The sequence below is a fragment of the Nanorana parkeri genome, unplaced genomic scaffold (genome assembly GCF_000935625.1).
Source record: "Nanorana parkeri isolate BGI_ZX_2015 unplaced genomic scaffold, ASM93562v1 scaffold251, whole genome shotgun sequence".
Lineage (NCBI taxonomy): Eukaryota > Metazoa > Chordata > Amphibia > Anura > Dicroglossidae > Nanorana > Nanorana parkeri.
This window is the reverse complement of record NW_017306519.1, coordinates 247,240-261,473: the sequence shown is the minus strand read 5'-3', so window position 1 is coordinate 261,473 and position 14,234 is coordinate 247,240. Positions and strand designations below refer to the sequence as shown.

The 14,234-nt window shown below is 42.6% G+C and overlaps 1 protein-coding gene across 1 annotated transcript in view; it reads right to left on the bottom strand.

Annotated features, from left to right (window-relative positions):
* The window catches only part of ABCA2 (ATP binding cassette subfamily A member 2), a 140,642-nt gene that overhangs the window by 93,412 nt on the left and 32,996 nt on the right, over positions 1–14,234 (bottom strand). Inside the window, exon 2 of the mRNA XM_018556764.1 lies at positions 518–611. Coding sequence (XP_018412266.1) covers positions 518–611 — 94 coding nt within the window. The remainder of the gene's footprint in view (positions 1–517; positions 612–14,234) is intronic.

Sequence of the window (14,234 nt, the reverse complement as noted above, 5' to 3'; positions counted from 1 at the left end):
GAGGGACTGTGCCTTTAAAATAAAAAAATAAAAAATAAAAAAAAAATCATACTTTTGTATCATCTACATTACTCAATGGTTCTGACCAAATAATCTGATTTCTGATAAGACATGATAGGACACTTTTCAATATAAGGCATTATGATGTGCACACTACAAACGTAAGGAGCACATACAAATGTTGAGCCGTTACCCTCAGCCTCCTCTCTACTACTACATCTCCTCTCATCAAAATCTGAAGCCTGGTTGGTTGCTACCGGCAATAGCTTTCATTTTTGCTCCAGTTCTTCTAGGTGAGCTTGTTCGTGTAAAGGGTAAATCTCATCAGCCACAAAGATAACAATTGGGCCGTAACCTGCAACAGCCAATTATTTATGAGCCGTCACATAAACTAGATTATTACACCAGTCTGTCACCAAACTTTGACCTGCACTTTCTTTTGTGAAGACATGACTCGCCCCTGCAGGTGAAAGATGCTTTAACTGTTTCGGTTGCAAGGCTGAAACCAACGCCTTACCTTCCTTCACGGGGATTGTGGGCTTCTTTTGGCGAAGTCCGAGCAAGATGAAGAAGAGCACCAGAGGGATGAAGATCTCAAATGCGAGTACCCACTGAAATGCAAGGAGAAAAAACATCAACCTCAATATATTCACAGTCATGGATACAGGAAGAAAGTAATAGTAATAAATGCATGAGTCACAACGCAAGACCTCTAATCCAGACACAGGAAAACACAAGCACATGGGCTGCCGCCACTCACAAAATAGAAACTTTTAAAAGACTCCAGACAGTTTCAGTAATACAACTTGACGCTAATACCAAAGCAATCAGATTTTTTTTTTTTTTGCATCTCAATATTTCTTTATTAAAGTCAAGTCATGTAATGCAGCAAGATGACATTTGGTAAGAAAAATACTCACAGGTGTATGAAACATTAACTAGTCAGTAGTGTTAACAGTAAAAGAACCATACATAGAGTATTACGCCGTATCAAGCTAAGTATTCAATACGTTTTTCTTTCTAATGAACTTGGAAGGGGGAAACATGAGGGGGGGAGAGGGGAGAGAAGACAAAGAAGGGTAAAGTAAAGTATGTACCAGTTGTGTACTCTCAAATAGGGGAAATCAGACAATGCAATAGGAATGTATAATCCATTTTTTCCATGCCAAAAAGAATGCACGATAAGTGTTACTCTTCATTGCAAACATTTTCTCATAGGAGTATTGGGTATTAATCAGCATAATCAGGTGTCTGATGTTTGGGGGAGTTGGTTGTAACCATCTCCGAGTAATTAACAATTTGGCTGCATATAGGATATGTATGATGAGTGCGAATATCAGGTAGGAAATTATCAATGTCGATATGTAGGATGGCGAGTTCTGGACATGGGGAGATAGGCGATGGGTTAAAATGGGAGATTATACGAAAGACTTTGTTCCAGAACCCACGGAGGGACCTACAATGCCAAAGAATGTGTGAAAGTGAACCAATGTTTCCACATAGTCTCCAGCAGAGCGGAGAGTTGGAGTTAGAGAATTTCAACAGTTTGTATGGAGTGTGGTACCACCCATGTACAGCTTTTTGTAGAAGTTCCCAGTGGTTGGAGCAGTGGGATGCTTTGTGGGACAATTGAAGTGCGAGTTTCTACTGTGAATCTCAGAAGGATTTGCCAATCTCCCGTTCCCATTTCAGCATAGGTGGCGTTTTTTGAAAGTGGCAATAAAGACCTAGTAAAATGTAAAACAGAGAGATACTTCTTTTGGTGGGGGTGGTGCTGAGTAGGAATTTATAGAGGTTGGCGTCCACAGGAATTGAAAGCGGTAGAGGATGCGAACTCAGGAAATGTGTCACCTGTAAGTACCGAAACAATTCATTTTTAGGTAGGTCATATTGGTCATACAAGTCTTGTAGAGTTTTAAGTGTACTTTGGGTATAGAGGTCTTGTACGTGTGTTATTCCTGAGTTTCTCCAGCATACCAAGTTTAATTGGGGGATGCAGTGCTCTACAAAATCCAGAGGGATGAGAAATGTGTGAGAGGCTTTGGTAGATGGGAAGAAGAGAGGTAAAGCCTTCCAGGCCGTTAGCGTGGATTGTATGGTTGGAAAGGGCGAGGAGAGGGAGGCCGGGGGTACCTTAAGTGACAAGAGGAGATTCACAATGGAGGTACAGGGTAGTGTAGCCAGCTCCATTTGAGCCCACACTTTGTCTTGTGTTGACACCAATGCTGTAGTTGTGCTAGAAGCAATCAGATTTTTTAAAACACGTATTGTTTTAGACAATAAAGGGTATAGCACAGGGGTGGACAACTCAATGTGGAATTCGGGAGCCAGCCTGTCCAATCCAGGAGCCAGTACAATTTTTTTTTTTTTTTTTAGGAGTCAGCTCCACTGACAACTAGAGAAAACCTTATAAGTTGGGTGGCAGGCGTCATTTTTAAGGAGCATTGGCTACCGGATTTCCTAGATTTGTCCAGATCTTGTCTAGCATTCACTTCACTTACAGGATCAGTGCAAACTCTAGGCCCCTGCTTTACAGGGCCCCTTGACCTCCCCATGTCAAAGTTAACACCCACTCACAACTGTTAAATGCCAACTTACCACTGAAGTTCTGGGATTTGACAATGGAATAACAGGTGCTGTGGCTTATGTTTGGAGAAAGAAGGGCTAGAATAGGGCCAGATCAGGTCACTATAAAAAAAGATGAATTCAATTGTGGTTGCATGATGCTCACACACAGCCTAGCTTCGCCTATACTGTTCATTCATCAGGAGGGCCAGTAGACATCTTAAAGCCCAACCCCATGAATACACAACAGTTACCCTGGCAGTCGGGCCTTCCCTGCAGGGGTTGAGTGCTCTATGCGTAAACAAAAAAGGTGTAATACTTATAACACTGCAAGAGTAATCTTTGTGAAATTCCCAGAGTTGGCCATTGCATTTTTTATGTTTTTGATTGCTTTGCGATTTCAACTAAGGGGGTTATTCACAAAGCTGCCGAAGGCAGCCGAGGGAATTATCCAGCCGAAGTGGAGTGAGCCGAACGCTGTTCGGCTATTCACTTCAGCCTTGCACATCTGATTTCAGCCGTACATCATTCGCCTGAGCCGAAGTGCAGAAGAAGTTGGACTCCAACATCTGGATGGGCTGAGCCGAAACTTCGGCATTCGGCTCGGCTATTCTGCTCGCTACCTCCGTCACAGTCGGCTCCGCCCAGTTGTTGTTGTTTAATGACAGATCAGCGTGCCCCCAGGTCATTTGGGGATGCTGATCTGTCATTACAACTGGGCGGAGCCAGCCGTGAGATCACGGCTGGCTCTGCCCAGCTGTCATTTGTGTGGAGAACGTTCGGCTTCGGGCGACTTTTCTCCACGCTTTGTCTGTCACTACGGCTCAGCCTAGACGAAGCATATGGGTTCGGCACGGCCGAGCCGCTTGGCTGCCGCCGGCTGCTGTACGGGCTATTGTGAATAGCCATACATGCAGCCCTTCGGTTCCACTGAATCGAAGGGCTCATGCGGCCAAAGCGAGCCGAAGGATCAGCCGCAGCTATAGCTGGATCCTTCGGCTCTTCTGTGAATAGGCCTCTAAATATTTGGATTAAAAAGGTTAATTACTCTATCACATTGTCACATGTATGTCCAGCTTTAGAGTCGCCTATGCTGTTAAGCAGGTGTGCTGGTAGATATCCTAAATACATTCTGTGAGTGTTTTGGCACTAAAAGGCTATGTTTGAGCATCAACTGCATATAGATAAAAGATCAACTGCATTTCATTACTTTTTAGCATGTTGCATTAATAATTAAATAAGTTCCTGAGCGTAGTCTGGCACCAAACTCAGGTAACCCATAAAAGTGTAATTTCTTTCTGGTCATGCATTACAATAAAATGTTCTCACTGATAAAACACTAGACTCTCCCTTTAATGATAACTTTCAAATTATGCAGCGCCCCCAACCTATAATGTGTTGAATGTCATAAATCCTAAATTTAATTAAATATAAATAATTCTAATAAATAAATATAATATATATAAGTGATTCAGATAATAAATTATATACATTCATGTGTATGTTATATGAATATAATTTATTTATCTGAATCACTTATATATATTATATTTATTTATTAGAATTATTTATATTTAATTAAATTTAGGATTTATGACATTCAACACATTATATGTTGGGGGCGCTGCATAATTTGAAAGTTATCTGTTTTGACCCAACGGTCGATTTTGCTGCAGCCTTCAAACTAAATTGGCACACTAGCACTTATACATTTTTCTAGGTCCAGCGCAGAATCACTTATATCTATCTCCCTTTAATGATACCTACTTATCACACAACAGGCACATCTTCAGCCAGCATTATTATACCTTGTCCCTTTAAAGGTCACTGCAAGGTTTATTGAACAAGAAGCAAATACCAAACACCACAGTAAATTCATTTTAGTTCATGATTAAATCTTAAAACATTTCACAATATAACCGTCTTGTGCAAGTTACTTCTTGTAGAAAACATTGTCATGATTCTCACAGTCATACAAACAGTTGGGAGAGAATATTGAAGCTTCTTATGGGGTTATCTAGCATACTGCAAGGTGGGTTACAGCAAACACTAATATTTGTGTTATTAAATGATATTTGCTGTGATCCATCAAGCCATTGGTCCAGAGACCACTTTGGCATGCCTTACGTTGTCTACTGTATATGCCTTAAAAATGAACTTTTTATTTGCTCCTGTTTGCTCTGTTAGTCATTTACATTTTTGTGTTATATCTGATAAGTGCACTAAAACTTGTTGATTTTGTCAGAAATCTAGTGAACTTATTAGTCCTTTGTACTCCATCTCTGCTGCTCTGTTATCAGCTAAGGTTGGTCTAAATTCTCTCTGTGGACTACAGAACTCCTCCCCCTATGTTATGGAGATGAGGAGAGGTGTGTAATCCAAAATCAGCAGAGCAGCCTGGGATAACACTGCACCTCCATACATACAGTACAGTAAGTGTTGTCATCCTAGGACAGGAAGTGTGTCACTGGTGGGATCACCAAATGAAAATAAAAAGGAAAAACAAGATTAAAAAAAAAAAGGAAACGTATCCAGTCACCACAACTAAAGGCTGGTAAGCTCTCTTGGATTTAGATACATTTTAAGTGCTACTGCAGCTCTATGGCTCAGAACAAGTATATGAACAAAATAGTCATTGATGAGGAGTTAAAGGAGAACTATGGGGTTAGGGCTTTTCCCCATAGTTCTCCTTAGGGTAACGGGAGGACACAAACTAGCGTCCTCCCGTCACCCTAGGCTCAGTATACCGCGAGCTACAGCACGCGGTTTACTGAGACGCTGCAGCTGAAACGGATCCCGACAATTATGTCTGGATTCGCTCAGCTGCGTGAGTGACAGCTGGCTCTGCCTATCTAGAGGCAGAGCCAGCTGTACCCGCCCCTCCCCCGTCCGATCCGCCAGTCAGCGCTGGAGGATCGGAGCAGGGAGGGGGGAATCCAGCCCCTCCCGTCATGGCAGAGAGCCGTGACAGGATCGAGAAGTGAGCGAACGCTGGTATGTGTTCGCTCACCTCCCGATCTACTGAGCCGACTTGTGACAGTCTCATTGTCACAGGTCGGCTAGAACTATGAGATGAGTGAAAAGCACTCACCTCATAGTTCTCCTTTAAAGTGATATTAAAGTCAAAATGTTTTTAATTGATTTCAAAAGCTGAACAGCTGGTACCCTGAGCACTGGCCCTAATATCGTGTTTTAGGGTGACTCCTTTCCCTTCCAGAGTTCTATGCAGCCACCCTTGTCTGTGGTAGTAAGCTGTATACGTTTCAAAACACACTTAGGCACAGCAAGGCACGCCATTCCCCTGGTCCCCACTCCTTTTTCCTCCCTTCTCCAAGCTAGTAGATAGACGGCTGCTGCAGGCTGCTCTGTCCCTTGTAATCTTGTACTCTACAGGAAGTTCAGGGGGAGCCGAGCTGAGAGAGTTGGAACTTTTTGGAAACTTGCTTGAGCAAACGTTTAAAGAAATACTCTGCAGGGCAATTTATTTGTCTGAACTGAACTAATCACTAAAAAAAATGTGGAGAGTTTAATATTACATTAGGCTTGTTTGTTTGTTCCTAGAACAGAAATCTCTACTTGAAAAGTTTATTGTTTCCCTGTCCTGCTTTTTATAACAAATAGGCCATAGACATATTGAGTTCCAGTGCTTAGTTTACTGCCAATATTCCCAAGTCCATCTCCAGCTCTGTTTCCACTAACTGTATTCTATTAAAAAGGTAGCAATACTCTTCATACTTAATTATTCTTTAAAGTGTAAATCAAACAAAACCATTGTCCCTTATCCAATCAGAGAGCTTCATTCATTGATCAAAATACATCAATTGATCAAAATAAAAGTATTTTCTACATTATTTTCACAGTCGAGGGGAAGTCGCTCAGCACAGTGGTTGTAACAGGACCCAAGGCATCTCTGTAAAGACCTGTAATAGCTGCGGCTACTCCAGTGTTTTACAGGGTCGGATAGCCCTACCGGGATAATTTATGTCTACTTACGTTATGCCAAGCGACACCAGTCAAACTAGATATAAATCTCAATAGCTGGAGTTCAGCTTTTATGTACTACTGACAGCGTTAGTATATCTGTTTAAGAAGTAAAAAAAAAAGCCCAGGGAGCGGATAACCTCCTATGCAATCTCAAGCAGTGTTATTAGCTATACCCAGTTCTCCTCTGTGAACTATAAAACACCCCCCCCATTTTATGGAGATTGGGAGAGGGTGAGTGTTCTGTAGTCCTGAGACCTGAGACACATCCTGGGATAGTGTGAAAATGCTGCTCCTCCATAGATAACGCTACCCCTCCACAGAAAACACTGCTTCTCCATAAATACAGCACAGTGAGTTAGCATTGTCACCCTAGGACAGGAAGTATGTTACTGGCAGGATACACAGGAAAGAATAAAGAAAAAAGCCATAAAAAAGAAAAAGAAAAAACTAATACAGTCACCACATCTAAGGATAGGTAAGCCACAATATACTGTATATATATATATATATGTATATATATTTCCCTGCTGATAAAGTTACTATTGAAGTAGGTCCTTCTACAAATTGCAATAATTAACTGCTCATTTTGTCTTGGGGATGATGAATAAGGTACATTACCTTATTTCTCAATCCCCCGGGAGTCAGCAATCTCTGCTGTCCAACATACCCAGGAAGGGGGCAAGCCTTTCACGTTCTCATATACAATGCAGAACCAGTGGTCGTACATGCTATGTGATTCCAGGCACCGTTGTCTGTAGCATTTTTGTTTCCTGCCCGAGGCAGACGGGGAGAGTGATGTTGGAGAGGGGGCGGAGTCACTCAACCACCATCTGGCTCGTTGTCTCGACCAGCTCCTGGCAACCAGTGACGGGTGGGACGCTGGCCAGAGCATCCCAGGCTGCTAAGAGCTGAGCAGGGATATGTGTATGCCCCTTACATATCTCCTCACTTGACTCTTAGCAACCTGGGACACTCTGGCCAGTGTCCCGCCCATCACTGGTTGCCAGGAGCTTGGTGGGATACTGGCAAGAGCGTACCAGGTTGCTAAGAGCTGGGCGGGGAGATGTGTATGGCCCTTACACATCATCCCGCTTAAATCTTGGCAATCTGGCATGCTTTAGCCAGAGTGGGGGAGGCAGGCACACTGCAGACGTGCAGTAGAACGGCCATGCCACTCTGCCTGCAGCCCCCCCATGACCCAAAGAGATGATCCCTGAGGCAACAGCACAAGACTGCCTCATTAAAGGGACGGATGGCCCTGATTCCAGGGAGCCGTGACCAGTCAGGCAGTAAAGAGGAGAGGCTTGGAAAGACAGATCTTACAAAGATGTGGAAGTCAGCAGGATGGGGGAATAAGGTAATTATGTCATCTTATTCTTATCCTCCTCGGCAAAGTGAGCAGTTAACCTTTGCAGTGCGGATGGAGACCCACTACAAGGGTAACTAAATTAACCCTTCCATTAGACTGGCATTTTAATTAAACTCAGCATGGTAAGAATAATACCAGCATCTATAAAGTGTTTGAAATGATCAATCTAATAGAAAGCACCCCAAAACACGTATATTTGTATGTGGAAAATATAATTCATTCAGAGGGTATTGACAATAAATGGAAAGAAATTGAGAATTAAGCAAAGCAAGGGAGCTTCTTCAATATACATAATGAGGCTGAGAAACACTGGTCTGTAGCTCTGTGCAGAGGAGACAGACAGGCACGCTAAGCTGGTAAACAGAGCAGATGTTGGGAGACTCATTAAGACTCTCTGTGCCGGAGTTGTACGCTGATCAGAGCCCCTTCCACCCACAGAGCCTGTGACGCAGGGAGCGAGCTAGCTTCTGCCATCTCCCCCTTCGGGCGAGGATTGACAAGTAGCATTGGGCACGCTCCACAACGAGAACGAGGAATTCACACCATAATGCAGGAATGTGGCACCCAAAGAAAAGATGCAGGTGCAGGACTAGCAGTAAGGAACACAAGAAAATGACAGCTCATTAAAATCCCAAGTAGACTTTTAAATTTCATTAACAACACCAACACACACACACACATCATGCTCCTTCCATCACATGACCTTCAATTCTTTCTCAGGGGTGCAAACCTTACTGGTGGTCATGGGCAGTCAGAACTAGAAACCTGCATGGCTCAACATAGCTTAACCTGCAGTTTAAACCTGCTAGTACCACAACCCAACTGGATTTATACAGTAGAGTTTGTACTGTGACCCTAACCAGAACCTATTTTTACTCCTGCCACATTACAACAAACCAAGGAACCGTAAGTGGCAGGAGCTGGATCCAGAGTTAGATTTGTTTCTTAATGTAAAGTACAATGACTCAGGCTTGTTGCCTCTCTAATATGCAGGGTCCCTTAAGGTGTCTTTAATGCGAAGGTGAATGCAGTAGAGTATAGGAAATAGAATTAGATCACCACAATACAGTGATGCTCTACCACAAAAAAAGTATTTATTTCAAGTCTATTTCAAGCCAAGGTGTTTCAGGGCAACCTGGCACTCCCTTCACCAGGGCTAAAAAAGAATATACACAATGTGTATGTAAACAATACAACTAGAGGGCATTAATGTAGAGGATAGATATATATAACACACACACATACACAAAGAGAGACCGACATATACTCATATTCACAAACACCCATGCATATCCAACCATTCGTACATACACACACCACACACACAACAAAGAGACAGATACAGTTTGTGAGAACAACAGATAGTTGGTTGTTGATGTGCATCCCTAGATACATGTAACAATATTTTCCTGATACACTTTGTAAATTTTCTATTGTGGCAAAATACTGTGTTGAGCAGTCGGTACTATTATATAAACAATGTAGCAGTTAAAGCTGAACACTGGGATAAGAAAATATTGACTAAATACAAGAGTCATGTGTATTCTTACTGGAATCTTGGTGAGCTTTGTGTATTTCTTCCAGATCTGTGCAGTAATCCAGTGTGAAACTTTGAGGGTTATTCATGAAGGAACCGAAGGATCCAACCGCAGCTTCGGCTGATCCTTCGTCTCACTTTGGCTGCTGGAGCCCTTCGGTTCACAAGCCCATACAGCAGCCGAGCTGCACGAATACGCTTCGGCTCGGCTGAGCCACAGTCACAGCCGAAGCGTGGAGAAAGGTTGGCCGAAGCCGACCCTTCTCCACGCAAATGATAGCTGGGCAGAGTTGTGCTGTAATGAGAGATCAGCGTCCTCAAATTACCTGGGGACGCTGATCTGTCATTAAACAACAATACCAACTGGTTTCTGAAAGACTCTGACAGGTGTCGGCAAAATGTAAACAGTTGGGCGGAGCTAACAGTGATATCATCGCTAGCTCCACCCAATTGTTTATATTTTGTCAGAATCTGTCAGATTCTTCATTCTGCAGCGGGAGTTTGTTGCGTGCATTCGGGTCGGCGGGCATTGTTGTTTTTTAAAAATTATTTCTTTATATTTTGTTGAATCGTCGTGGACTACGCTGGATGTCGTGATTGACCTTGGAATTAAAAGACTTGAAAAAAAACAAAAAACAAAGGATTTTTGACAAGTAAAGGATTTTTCAAAAGTATGACCTCTTTAAAATTTTTCTTCAACTCTTTAGTGAATAGGTACCCCTTACTCATTCACAAATGGGGGGCCACATCTGTTTTAAGGGGTACCATGATGTGAATAAGCCTCCTGCCTGCACCCCCACAACCAGCGCCCCAGGGCTTGTGGTGCTTTTCCATGGGCGACCTTGGAAAAGCACCCTCCCAGTGCCGAGGGCGCGCGCTCACTTCCCCCTTTCCTGCCCTGCCAGGCCTGTTCTCGGATCAAGGGTCTGGTTTGAAATTTTAGGGGTCCTACCATACTTTAAAGGGCCACTCCGAGGCATTTGGCTATCCACTCACTGTCGTTCGGCCCTTATGAGAATAGGGGTGAACAGCAGCGAGTGAACTGCCGGAGCTTTGGCTCAGCTGATCCAGATGTTGGAGTCAAACTCCTTCTGCACGGCTGTCCAAAGGCAGCCGATGTACGGCTGAAATCAGCTGTACTGAGCTCAAGTGAAAAGTCGAACATCATTCGGCTCTGTTCACTTCGGCTCAGTTATTCACTCTGCTGCCTCTGGCATCTGAGTGAATAACCCTCGTTATTTCTGTGCAGGAGCTTCCTGTAATAAAGACTTGCCACTGCTGCTCTCTCTCCTTGTGCAGGGTGACTGGTCTTGTCTCTGCCCCCTCCTGTATTTTCTACAGGCAGCCTGTAGTCAAGGCCGGCCTTAGGGGTGTGCGAGCCACAGGGCACTGTGGCAACAAAGGCGCCAGGCGGCCGACACCGCTCGTCCTCGTAGGGGGGCGCAGGAGGGAGCGCTGCCTGCTGTCAGGATGGCCGAGAGGTGAGGGGGAGAGAAGCTGCGCCCGCAGCTGTCACAGTACTATGTGTCCCCAGTTATGAATGAACAGGCTGTGATTTACATCACAGCCTGTTTATTCAAGATTTCCTCAATGGGGAGAAGCACTCTGTACAGAAGCTCCTCCCCATTCAGAAACTGCTGATAGTAGTTCAACAGTTGATAATTCATTCAGCAGTTTCTGAATGAATGGGAAGCCTCTGTACTGAGTGCTTCCCATTCATTGAGTGCTGAGGCTGCAGAAAAAGAAATTGAGGATTTGGTGTCCTCAATTTCTTTTCTATTTTAAAAGGGAAATGTCAGGGGTCTGTTTGGACCCCTAATATTTCCCCGAAGCCCCCCAACAGTAACAAATAAAATAAAAAAATAAAAAATTATAAATAAATAATAATAAAAAAATGTATTTGAAAAAAGTGAAAACTGCCCCCCCAATCCCACACGCATATTATTAGACATGTGCAAAGACTAAAAATTTGTTTCAGAACAAAAACTAAAAACGTTTCATTCATTTCATCAAACAAAACAAATTTTTATGCTATTTTGGATTCAGCCATTGGCGTGTTCTGGAAGCAGGGCGCATGACATCATATAACACCGCACGTGTTGGGCGCCGCCATCTTGGTATACACCAAGATGGTGGGGCCAATATCGGCGTGTGACGTCACCTGATGCCACGCATGCATGGCATCATGCTCCCCACCTCCAAGATGGTGGCACGCATTCACAGAACACGCCGGTGGCCAACATGGCCGCCGCACATTCTCAAACAAATTATTATGTGCCTGGATAAATTTTTCGTATATTCGGACAAATAGTAATTCATTCATTTTACATGTATTCTGGGTTTTGTGTTCTGTTTTCTATTTTTACTTTTCTAGATATACTTACTTGAAAAAAGGGTGACATCCTGACACTTTATTTTTATAAACTCTTATTTTAATTTGACATTTATTGTTTGCCTTCTGATGTTTTATTTGATAATAATACTTTTATTGTGCCTACAAGTTTAATACCTTGGAATAAAAGTTTTATTTTTATCATTTTTTTTATATGTTTCTTTGCGGCTTAACAAAATAGGAGTCTTTAAATGATTCGGATACTGGGGGAAATGGGTGTGGTTACTGGGGGTGTAACCACTGAGGGGTGTGGTCACTGAGGGGCACTGTAGAGCTTTCTCGCACAGGGCGCCTAAAGGCCTAAGGCCGGCACTGACTGTAGTGGGTGGGGCCTGCTGGCTCCCTCCCACAGCTCTGCTCTCTGCACAGGCTATATACAGCAATATGATGATGTCATTGCTACTTTTACAATGTAATATTTGGGTCTGCAAAGGCATTGGGTGTACACAAAGTGGATTTATATCTATTAAGAAATATGTATAAATGAAAGTTTTTAGAGCCGAGTTCGTCTTTATAGTTACACAAAGGTCACAACCTGGAACTAGGAACTAAACATATATTTAATCTCCCTCTCCAATATACTAGACTCACCTGTGTTCCGTGCGCGGTCCCGTGCGAAAATGAGAAATTTCTCGAGCGGTCGCAAAGGATCTTGGGGCATGCGCAGTTCTCATTTTTGGCCGGGGCGTGGCGAGGGACGCTGGGGGGGGGGGGAATTTTTTTTTGACTTTAATGTCACTTTAAATTATTGCAAATTATTTTTAGTTTTTACACATGCACTGAAAAACAGATAGGTAAGTGGGGTGAGGGAAGGGATATTGATAAGGGGATTCTTTGAATGACCCTTCTTGTTAGCTTTTTGGAGCCCTGGTCAGAGACGGTAGGATCTGTTTCTCTTGATTTCTTCCTTCTTTTTCTTTACCTCTTTTTCTTTCTAAAGTTATCTCTTTATATTTCATATAATTGTGAACTGAAGGCTTCTTCACCACAGAGGAGTGACAATTATATACTCCATATATGCTTAGTCCTCTGATCCCGGATGGAGTCATCTTGATTCCACATACAACTGTGATTTTTCTTTGCTTATTTGTTGCTAAACCTTAATATTATGATCTTTACATTTCTGCACTAGTGGATTATTGTTATATTTGTGTACGATTTCTTATGCTTTTGTATATACAGTTAATAAAAATATTGAAACGGAAAACAGCTGAGTAAAGAACAGAGATAGATCTCTAATCTGTACACAAAAGAGTTTCTATGTATACAAGACAAAATGGCCCCTGGACTTCCCCTAACCTGTAACTACCAACCGCACACAGTAAAACAAAACAAAAAACTGAAAAGCTGAGCATGCAAAAATATGTGACAACATAATACAGAGATGTTTACATAGACACCACAAGACCCAGCATTCACCGACAGCCAACAAATGGGGCCTGTTGTTTTTCGGTGGCGGTAGACAGTAACTAACTGACATCTAATGCCTTTCATCTCAAATCAGAAGGCCAATGTCTAGACTGGCAGAGAAGCCATGGCCTTATACTGAACAAGGCACTGATTATCACAATTACTGAGATAAACATGGTGGTGCAGACACTGGGTATGTGTGCCCGGGGAAGAAAAAGGGTTTTATGCTTCATCCATTTGGTGCCAAGTACCATTACAAAGCCCACAGAAAAGAGACATGAGTCAAATGTTACTTTTGTTTTTCCATGGATCATCTCTAACTAGTCGGTGCCACACATCCTCTATTGAGGCGTTTAAAGGGAAACTCCAGATTTTCAGCAAAAAAAATGATGTAAAAGAAGATATAATGACGTGGTACAGAAGCTACTTTGTATTTTAACGAGAACATAACACAGTTGGACTTGTGCAAGGATCTGAATATTTCTTCATACATTATAATAAATGAGTAGACTTACTGTGTGTGTATAACAGTATCAAAGTACAGACTTGTGACTTCTACATACAGAGCTTTGTTATTTATTAGTATTGCTATGTCAACTCAGGTGTTGGAGAATGGCAACTGACAAGACAGCAGCTGAAAATCTTCTGCCTCATAAAACATTATTCCCCTAATGTTTTATGAGATGGCCTCACATTAGGGGAAGAAGCAGGCCCCACCAAAGAGTCAAAGTCAGACCAAGGAAGTATAGCTAAATAAAGGAGCACATAGATCTATTGCATAAATGCGCCTGCACTATTATAATCATTCTAAACAAAATATTAAGATTCTTATGTATGCCCGATCATGACTGGTTCTCTTTAATGTTTAGAAACCTTTCCAATACAGTCTGAAGATGGGAATTATTTCCTAAAATAAAGTGCACTTCTCCTTTTTGTCCCAACCAATCACTCCCCTGCGTGCACGTGCACACACGGGG